At 42.1% G+C, this 9972-nt stretch overlaps 3 protein-coding genes across 3 annotated transcripts; 1 reads left to right on the forward strand and 2 right to left on the reverse strand.

Annotated features, from left to right (window-relative positions):
* Positions 1 to 1626: 1626 nt before the first annotated feature.
* LOC106380865 (leucine-rich repeat receptor-like serine/threonine-protein kinase RGI4) lies at positions 1627 to 5276 on the reverse strand. Its single transcript, XM_013820708.3, has 2 exons — positions 2403 to 5276; positions 1627 to 2291 (listed from the first exon to the last, which is right to left on the reverse strand). Exons 1-2 carry the CDS (start codon positions 5197 to 5199, stop codon positions 1837 to 1839), a joined length of 3252 nt encoding a protein of 1083 aa, XP_013676162.1. The 5' UTR covers positions 5200 to 5276; the 3' UTR covers positions 1627 to 1836.
* A 497-nt stretch (positions 5277 to 5773) lies between these two features.
* LOC106377846 lies at positions 5774 to 7808 on the forward strand. The gene is made up of 4 exons (XM_013818077.2): positions 5774 to 5778; positions 5878 to 6819; positions 6891 to 7194; positions 7308 to 7808. Exons 1-4 carry the CDS (start codon positions 5774 to 5776, stop codon positions 7806 to 7808), a joined length of 1752 nt encoding a protein of 583 aa, XP_013673531.2.
* A 1055-nt stretch (positions 7809 to 8863) lies between these two features.
* LOC106377847 (uncharacterized protein At1g43920, Chloroplastic-like) lies at positions 8864 to 9335 on the reverse strand. The gene is made up of 2 exons (XM_013818078.2): positions 9210 to 9335; positions 8864 to 9139 (listed from the first exon to the last, which is right to left on the reverse strand). The coding sequence occupies exons 1-2, from the start codon at positions 9333 to 9335 to the stop codon at positions 8864 to 8866; spliced, it is 402 nt and encodes a 133-aa protein (XP_013673532.2).
* Between the last annotated feature and the right edge of the window lie 637 nt (positions 9336 to 9972).

Consider the following 9972-nt stretch of genomic DNA (forward strand, 5'->3'; position numbering starts at 1 on the left):
TACGACTTAAACTTTTTGCAGAAGTCTCTTGCAGCCTGGTCCCAAAGTTAGAGCTTCATCACAAGTCAACTGAAAAAAATGATTCTGAATGGTTAAGAGGAGTAAAGAGAAGTAGTGTTTAAGAAATAATGAAAACCTACTCATGTGATTGGACATGAATCAGAAGACGCCTCGCCTTTGCTATCTCCACTTCGTCAAGAACGGAGGCCTCAACGATACTCTGACCATTAACCAACTTCATGTGGCCAACAATATCTATTCCATTGTTCATCAAGAGTGTAAGTAAGATGACTCCAAATAAATAGTTTAAAGTACTCAACAGATCAATAAAATCCAAGAGCCGAGTGTAGTAAGTTCTGATACCTAACGTTACAAACCGAACAAATGAATTTCATTCATCAAAATTTTATTCTTTCAAGACTGACTTCAGAGAACGACTAAGTCAAACCAAAAAATGTGATTCTTTCAAGACTGACTTCAGAGAACGACTAAGTCAAACCAAAAACTCTTAAAACGTTAACTTCATTCAAAAACATGTGCCTTTTATAACAGTTAATTCATTTAAGTCGAGATTTCTGTATCTAATCAGCAAGAAAGGCTAAATAGTACATATAATCATCAAGCAATGCAACTAAGAAAACATGTGACGAATTACAGAGATTACCGTAGATGTCTCCTTTGAGATCACAGTTAGCTTGAAATTCTTCATACGAATGAAACCGGAAACTGTCTTCATCAAAAGGAGTGTGACAGTCTTGAAGAACCGACAGTTCTGAGTTCCATGAGAACGACACGGTCGCGGTATGATAAGAAACCCGGAACACTGATTTGTTTCTGGATCCATAGAAGTTGTTGAGTTTGTAAACAGATCCTCGCTTCATTTCAGGCAAATATTTTTCAATACGTCCTGGGAAGATGAATCTTTGAATAGCTGTTCCCTGCGAAGAATAACATAAACACAACCAAAATAAGTAAGCAAGGAGCGTCTTGAAGTAAATAAGTGGGAAGATCTATATATTTATATAAGCTTAGTCTCCTCCGATTATTGTACCTGTTCATCGATGAGCAGCATCTCCAGGACAATAAGCGTCTTCTTTAGTGGGTTCCAAGCCTCCAAGAAATGGATGAGCCGAAATCGCAACTGAGATTCGTGGTGACCCAGTGAGACATCTTTGAAGAACATGACTTTGTCGTCGTAATCAGATGAGACAATTGACTTCCCATTTGGTTTCATCGCCATGGATCGAGGTTTGAGCGTTTTTAGGATTTTGATTTGTACACAGGAAAGAGAGCAGTATATAAAGAAGGAGGAAAAGAGGGAGATGAAACGAAACCGTAAAGAAGAAATTGATTGTGGAGTATTGATGGATGGATTAGAACTCAGTCGAAATGGTTTCACGGGGAGAAGACGAAGTGGTAGAGGAGAAAAGAGAAGACGAAGTGGTAGAGGAGAGAGCCTCGTGACTTCCGCGTCGGCGTAGATTGCTAGGTTTTTAGATTTAGGTAAATGGAAAAGAAAGCCCCAATGAAACCAAATAAATTCACACACCCAAACTCAGAGTATTGAGACTCAAAACAAAAATAAAATGTTGTGATTAGATGATTATTTTTGATGACGTGGATAACTTAATATCAAAGGATATCTGGCTTTTAGTATTGTGATAATACATTAACATTCTTCATCTCGTTTACAAGAAAACAATAACAAAACCTCTCAAACCAAGAAAAATATGCCCAAAGGTTCTTTCTCAATGATTCTAATAAAATCATTAACAACAAATATTACACATCTTTCTAAATGTCATCACCCTAATTGCAGTATAGTGCTATACGTTTTTATACGGATTCATCAGAGAACGCGAACGAACAAATAGGTGAACCTCGAGGAGTGACAATTTTCTCCGGCGGCAACGGATGCGGCTGCCATTCTCCGCCTTTTATCATATCAGCTTCCGACCGTCCGATGCCAGACTGCCTAATCTCTTTAAGCATTGCCACAATATCTTTCATCATAGGCCGATCGGCTGCCTTATTGCTCACGCAGAGGAATGCGACCGCTAACGTTTGGAGCATCTCGTGCATTATTGGATCTGCTCGTCCACGTAGTCTCGGGTCTAGAATCTCTCCTGGAGCCTTTTTCTCGGCTAGATGATCTCTCACCCATTGAACCAAATGTGCACCTCCCGGTAGATCCGGATCCAATGGATGCTTTCCGGTTAACACCTCTAATAATATCAATCCGTAGCTATACACATCACTCTTTTCTGTTATACGTTGCATGGAGGCATGTTCTGTATACATATAAAAATATCATTATTGAATTCTTTATTTTACTGAATATATTTTTATATTTTTGAATTTGGCAATAGCAATGTATAATATATGAATTTGATGGAATTTACCTGGAGCCATGTAACCGTAAGAACCAGCAAACGGAGGCCGGTTACTCGATTTCGACGAATCTCCATCGGTATTTACGGTTTTGGCAGAACCGAAATCGGCTAAGTAAGGTTCGAACCGGGAACCCAATAAGACATTCATAGCTTTAACGTCGCCGTGTAGAATCGGAGGTAGACAATCATGGTGGAGATAAGCTAAGGCATGCGCAACACCTAAAACGACATCGTATCGAGCCTCCCAATCAGCCCTTCCACCTCTCCCTTTACCAGCACCGTGAAGCAGAGAGCTTAAACTCCCGTTGGGGAGATAATCGTAAAACAGTAGTTTCACGTTCTTGTTAGAACACCAGCCCAAAAGACGGATTATGTTCCGATGTCGGATCGATCCGAGCGCGTTGATCTCCGAGTTAAACGCTCCCGTTTCTTCCTTCGACCACATCTTTTTCACCGCCAGAGTCTCTCCGGAGGGGATGGTGACTCTGTACACCACGCCGGAGCTTCCGGTTCCGATCACGTTGGCCGAAGTCAGGTTTTTGACGATGTCGTCGATTGAGAAATCGAGTTTCTGGTAGAGCGTCACTTCCCACGTGTCTAGCTCCTCTGTTTTTCCGGCGACTCGTTGCGCTTTGACGAGGGTGTAAACCGCCATGAGAACGAGAACGACGCTTGCCGCGACGAGGATCGACATGGTTAGTCTCACTGCGGATCTGTGCCGGGTTTGGGTCTCGTTATTGGGCCGGGCCGAGATGAAGAGGCCTTTGTTGGATTCGAGAACAGAGAGTGGCAGTTTCTTGAAAAACAGAGTGTTAGGTAACTCGCCGGAGAAGTCGTTGAAGGAGATGTTGAGTGAGACTAAGTTCTGGAGATCAGCCAAGACGTTTAGGTTTCCGGCGAGTTTGTTGTGAGAGATATCGAGCGATCCGAGATTCACGAGGCTGGAGAATCGCGGCGGGAGCTCTCCGGTGAAGGAGTTACAGCTCAGATTGAGAGAAATCGCGAGTGTAGTGATTCGTCCTAACTCGTCTGGTATCTCTCCGGTGAAGCTATTGTCGCCGAGGTTGAGAAGCTGGAGACTCCGACAAGAGGAGATTTCTTTAGGGATTTCGCCGGAGAGACGATTCTTCGCGAGGTTAAGCTTCGTGAGTTCGGTTAACGACCCGATACCGGATGGTAGAGAACCGGTTAGTGAATTACCGGAGAAATCGATTAACTGCAAGCTCTTTGGAAGCGTACCGGGTATCAAACCGGTTAAACCGTTGGAATGCAGATCAACGAATTCGAGGCTTACGCAACCGGAGATAACCGGAGGATTGTTTCCCATGAGACGGTTTTCGCTAATATCGATAAAGTTGAGGTTTTTCAAATTCCCAATCTCACCCGGAATATTCCCTGTGATTCTGTTTCCGTTGAGTCGAAGCCGGTAAAGATTCGTGCAGTTCCCAATCTCCGGCGGTATGAGTCCAGACAAGTCGTTATACAGGAGAAGAAGCTTCGTGAGGTTTCTTAGCTCGAAGATTCCGCTAGGGATCGAACCGGTTAAACCGTTGTAAGAGAGATCAATCGCTTGAAGCTCCTCGCATTGAGAAAGACTCTCCGGTATATTCCCGGTTAACTGATTAGACCACGCGAAGAACATCGTCAAGCTCGTTAATTCACCAATCAACGGCGGAATCTCGCCGGAGATTCGGTTGTTGTCAATCTCCAAATGCGTCAGCATCCTGCAGTTCGCTAGCTCTTCGGGGATGGTCCCAGAGAGCTGGTTAACGCTGAGCTGAAGCTCTTGGAGACTGAGAAGGCTCCCCAAATTTCTCGGGATGTTCCCGGTAAGGAGATTCTCCAATAGATCGATTAGGAAAAGCTCCGGGCAGTTCCCGAGCTCGTTTGGGATTTTCCCGACGAGATTGTTCTGCCACAAGAGAAGACTTTGAAGCTTCTCGAGACGCCCCAGCGCGGTCGGAATCGAACCGGAGATCGAGTTTTGGTACAAGTAGAGGTTTCGAAGCTCCGTGCAGTTCCCAATCTCGTCGGGGATTGGACCCGACAAGAGCGACGTGTACAAAGCTATTGTCCGAACGTGTTTGAGGTTCCCGATCGAGGCCGGGAGTTTACCGGAGAGACTCGTCTCGGCGAGACCTAAAGTCACGAGCCCCTCGCAGTTGCCTATCTCCCAAGGAAGCTTTCCTCTTAGATTCTTGTTCCCGCCCGCACGGAATATCTCTAGATTCTTGAGTTGTCCGATACTCTTTGGAATCTCTCCACCGAGTTTGTTGTCGAAGAGAGTGAGCTCGAGGAGGCTAGTGAGGTTCCCTAGCTCCGAAGGAATCACACCTTCGAGGTTGTTGGTGTTGAGAGACAGAGTCTTGAGTTTCTTGAGCTTGAAGATTTCGACAGGGATCTCGCCGGAGAGAGAGTTATCAGCTAAATCGAGAACTTCGAGCTCAGGCAAGTCTCCGAGCTCCTTTGGGATGGAACCAGTGAGATTCACGGAGGTTAAACTGAGTGAACTCAGCGACTTTAACCGCCGGAGATCGGTCGCCGGTAATGGGCTTTGGAAGTCCATGACTTGGAGTTGTATCTCCGAGACTTGGCCTCTCGCGTTGCATTTGATTCCGACCCATTTGCAAGGATTTGATGCTGCGGCGTTCCAGGAAGATAAGGCGTTGCCGGAGATGTTTAGCTGAGATTTCCATGAGAGCAGAGCTTGGCCTTGTTCGTCAATGGAGAAACAGGGGATAGAGAAGAAAACAGACGAGTTTAAGAAAAGGAAGAGGAAGAAGCAGAATCTAGGGTTACGTGACATTTGTGAAGAGAGGGAGGAGGAGGAGAAGTGATAGAGAGAGAAGTGCGTTGGGATTGTGAAGCGAAGAACCCCATGGATTTGTTTTTTTTACGTTGGTTTATAGAAATATACAGGGAAAAGTGTCTTTTTCTACCCCAACTATTTCCATTGTGCCTTTTCATACTCAGATTAAACATTGGTGCGAAAACATACCTGAACGAAGTTTTTCTTTAAATTTTCAACCCAAACTTCGATCCGTATCATTAAAACCTACCCTGACCAACTTACCGTTAGTCTAACGTTAAATCTTGTATAATCGGATAATACGTGGCATTTAATTTATTCAAACACAAGAACAAAACGACGTCGTTTGATTCATTAATCAAAACGACGTCGTTTTGAATTGAGGAAAAATTAAAATTAAAAACCCCTAGCTCCTTCTTCTTCGACTTACGCTCTCGAGTCTCTCTCTCTGTTAGATAAGAACACGAAAAATCCCAGAAGCTTGAAGATCCTAAGGGGTTCTGTGATCCGAAGGTCTTTCACGACGAGTTTGCGAGTGTTGGATCATCGAAAGGAGTTAGCTACTGGAAAAATGAGGTAATTTATTTCCTCAGAAAATGTTTAGATTGCTGATTGTTAGTGATTGGAAACCAAAATTGGTTTCGTTTCTTGACGTTTTGTGCTTTTCTTTTGCAGAATGTTCGAGATTGTAACATTTAATGTTAGTTTCGGTGGATATTGGGTGAAGAAAAGAAGCGGTGATGTTGGCTATATTGGTAGAGATGTGAAAACAATTGAATGCAAACCAGAGGAGTTGTTCATATCTTTATTAGATGAGTTTGGGGAGGGATTATATGTCCAGAGGTTGTGGTACACGCTTCCTTTTGAGAATCACAAGGATAGAAAGAAACTGAGCTATGTTAGAGATGATGATTTCAGAATGATGTGTAAAGCGGGTGAGTGGAAAGGAGTTGTTAATTTGTTCCTAGTGAACTCAGTAGATCATCCCGACGAAGAGCAGGTTCAGGAACTCCGCGAAGAAGAGATCCGAGTAGAAAGAAATGTTGATGGATTTGTTGATGAAGATGAAGATTTTGACTATCATAACACACCTCCCAATTCTGATGGTGAGGAAGAGGAGGATATGCTGAGGTTCAAACCAAGGAGTGGTCACCTAGAGCTAAGGCAAGTGTTTGACACAATTGAAGATTTCAAAGATGCATTAGTTGAGTATGCTTTGAAGGGAGGGTGGAACATTAAGCGGAATAAATGGGGGAAAATTAAATGTGGGGCTGTGTGTGGGTCTAAAGACCAGTGCTCATGGAGAATCTATTGCTCTTATGAAGAGAGATATGGGAAGTGGATGGTGAAGACATATGAAGATAAGCACAAATGCCAAAAGGACGGGTATTGTAAGATCCTAAAGTCGGGTGTGATTTTGAAGCTCTTCATGGAGGAGATTAGGAATGATGTTGAGTTGAAGCCTAAGTATATGCAAGAGCAGATTGAGCAAAGGTTCAACTTGATAACCACGATTGACAAGTGTGAGAAGGCGAAGAATAAGGCTATAACCATCATCAACCGTGAGCAAGAAGAGCAGTTTAGTAGGCTAAGAGACTATCGACTTGCGATTCTAGAGTAAGTTAAAAAAATTTATTAGTTGCTCTGTTTTTAGTAATTTAACTAACATTTTCATTTGTATTTTGTAGTACCAATCCAGGATCAACTGTGGAACTAGACATGGTCTTAGATGATGATGGAGCTGAAGTGTTTCACAGATTCAATGTGTGCTTTGCAACCATCCGATCCTTGTGGAGTATTTGGTGTCGGCCCATCTTTGGATTAGATGGTTGCTTCCTCAAATGCACATTAAAAGGTCAGCTCTTGGCAGCTGTAGGAAGAGATGCAAATAACGGAATGTACCCAATTGCTTGGGCCGTTGTTGATGTAGAGAATGAGGATAATTGGACATGGTTTCTACAGAAACTGCAGAGTGATTTTAACCTACAAAAGGTCAAAATTGCACCATAATATCTGATAGACAAAAGGTATTACTTGGTTTGGATGAGTTAGAATTTTATTATCTTTGTTTGAGCTCTGATTTTTGTTTGTTTTACATCATCCAGGGCTTAGTAAAGGCTGTCGAGATGATTTTACCAGACGTTGAACACAGGATGTGTGCTCGCCACATATATGGTAATCTGAAGGAACTCTTTCCTCGCCAAGCTGAGATGAAGGATTTGTTTTGGAGAGTTGCTGAGAGCACCACAGTCCGTGAGTATGAAGCTAGTCTTGAGGCGGTTAAGAGGTATGATATACGTGTGTTTGAAGCCATGATGGAGAAAAATCCTAAGAATTGCAGTCTCGCTTTCTGTTCTCTAATGTCTTCTTGTTTGGACGTACACAACAACATCTCAGAGTCATTCAACAACGCCATTGATCCTGCGAGATACATGCCGATGGTTGAGATGCTTGAAACTATTAGAAGAGCAACTATGGTTCGTATCGATCTGAGAAAGAGGATTGCAGCTGAGAGTGCTAGTAGGTTCCCTTCTAGAATCACAAAGCTCATAGATGCTGAGCAGAGAAAGCTGAAATTCTGCAAGATAATCCCCAGAGAAAGCTGAAATTCTACAAGATGATCCCCGGTGGTGATGGCAGATGCGAGGTGAGAGAGCGGTCATCAATCACAGCGTGAATATGAGGCTGCGGACATGTGCATGTTGTAGATGGCAATTAGGTGGTATTCCTTGTCGCCATGCCTTACGTGTCATCACCGAGAAGAAACTAAATTATGAAGATTAGATTTCTAGTTGGTTCCTCAACACAAGGCAGCAACAAATTTATAGTGATTCCATTAGACCGGTGAATGGAATGTGTTTCTGGGACCAAACCGGTTCTGTTGTGCTTCCACCTCCTAGCTTGGTGGAAGAAATCGAGAACAGAAAAGGAAGGAAGCCAAAGCCAAAGAGAAAGAAAGGAAAAATGAGTCACCCACAAAGAAGAAGGTCGACCGAAGTAGAAGAGTGATGCATTGTGGTCGATGTGGCGTTGCTGGACACAATGCAACGAAATGCCCAAATGTCGGAGTGCTAGTGAATAGACCAAAGAAGAAGAAGGCGACGACGATGGGAGAGGATGAGGAAGACTTCATGTCTTGTGACTTTGGTGAAGGACCAAGTCAAGTAACACAAGCATAAGTTAAAATATGAAGGTACATAACTTTCTCTTTGGCTCTGTTTTGATGTTCTTATGCTCGGTTTTGATGGTTTTTTGGATCTGTTTTTCCTAGAAGCATGAACCATGAAGGTGGTTTTTGATGGAAACATGGATCATGAAGGCTGTTGTGGTTGCATATTTGTCTTTTTTGTTGCTATGTTGCTTTGTTAAGACTTATGTATTCTCAGCTTTGTTGCTTTGTTATGACTCTTTTGTTGCTTTGTAATGATACTTTTGGTGATTCAAGCATGGTTTTATGACACTTTTGGTGATTCAAAATGACAACGACATACTCTTTTAGTGACTCAAAACGACAACAACAAACTCTTGATTAAAAACGACAACAACAAACCATCACAATGTCATTACAAAACACCATCATTGTTCATACAACATTAGATCAGACATGTCAATTTCACTACAACAAACCATACATAAGCTTCATAAGGTTCTTATTACATCATCAATACATGAACTTGAAGAAGAAAAGCATGACCAAAGCAAACACTACCATGTTCTTTAAGCTTCGGAGTTGCATTTTACACTCTCGGATCTCCTTCTCAACAACAGCTTCACATACCCGAGTTTCCATTGTCAATGTTTCGATCTCAGCTTCACAAGTGTTCACTCCTTTTTGCAATGTGATCGAAGCTCCTTCAAGGTTATCAACTTTGTCAATCAAGTCTTCAAGCTCTTCATACATACTCACATCAGTCCATTTAAAACTATGATACCAATCCTGTAACATAACAATATTGATTCTCATACAGGAAGGGGAAGCATCAAACAATCTACATATTGACACTTACCCCATCTCTTCCAAAAGAACAAGAATGAAACAATCTACCCGGATTCTTCACAGTTTTTGATGTATTCATTACTACAGCTTCTCCACAACGACATATCTTAGGAATTCCTCTTCCTCGCTCACCCATTTCTGCCAACTGTAAAATTCATCAATTTTAACTCAAATCACAGATTTCATCATATATTAGCTAACTAAACAAACTTTTCTTACATAACACAAGCTATGGAAGACTTACCTTGACGAAAGCCCATAGGATCTTCAAGCTTCTGGGATTTTCGTGTTCTTATCTAACAGAGAGAGAGACTCGAGAGCGTAAGTCGAAGAAGAAGAAGGAGCTAGGGTTTTTTAATTTTAATTTTGCCCCAATTCAAAACGACGTCGTTTTGATTAATGAATCAAACGACGTCGTTTTGTTCTTGTGTTTGAATAAATTAAATGCCACGTATTATCTGATTATGCAAGATTTAACGTTAGACTAACAGTAAGTTGGTCAGGGTAGGTTTTAATGATACGGATCGAAGTTTGGGTTGAAAATTTAAAGAAAAACTTCGTTCAGGTATGTTTTCGCACCAATGTTTAATCTGGGTATGAAAAGGCACGATGGAAATAGTTGGGGTCGAAAAAGGCACTTTTCCCTAGAAATATATAAAAGAGAGTAGTAGCATACAAGGAAAGAGAGAGAGAGAAGAAGAAGTAGCAAAGGAGGATCTGGATCCAAAAAAGCTTTCCGTTATCTTATATATTAAAACAGAAGTCACAACCTT

The sequence above is a fragment of the Brassica napus genome, chromosome C2 (genome assembly GCF_020379485.1).
Source record: "Brassica napus cultivar Da-Ae chromosome C2, Da-Ae, whole genome shotgun sequence".
Classification (NCBI taxonomy): Eukaryota; Viridiplantae; Streptophyta; class Magnoliopsida; order Brassicales; family Brassicaceae; genus Brassica; species Brassica napus.

Coding starts and splice junctions, on each gene's coding strand:
- LOC106380865 (XM_013820708.3), bottom strand. CDS start 5,199: ATGTCACGTAACCCTAGATTCTGCTTCTTCCTCTTCCTTTTCTTAAAC. Junction 2,292..2,402: donor TTACGGTTACATGGCTCCAG/GTAAATTCCATC, acceptor ATATGTATACAG/AACATGCCTCCATGCAACGT.
- LOC106377846 (XM_013818077.2), top strand. Junction 6,820..6,890: donor TATCGACTTGCGATTCTAGA/GTAAGTTAAAAA, acceptor TGTATTTTGTAG/TACCAATCCAGGATCAACTG. Junction 7,195..7,307: donor GTGATTTTAACCTACAAAAG/GTCAAAATTGCA, acceptor TACATCATCCAG/GGCTTAGTAAAGGCTGTCGA.
- LOC106377847 (XM_013818078.2), bottom strand. CDS start 9,335: ATGGGTGAGCGAGGAAGAGGAATTCCTAAGATATGTCGTTGTGGAGAA. Junction 9,140..9,209: donor GTTCTTTTGGAAGAGATGGG/GTAAGTGTCAAT, acceptor GTTATGTTACAG/GATTGGTATCATAGTTTTAA.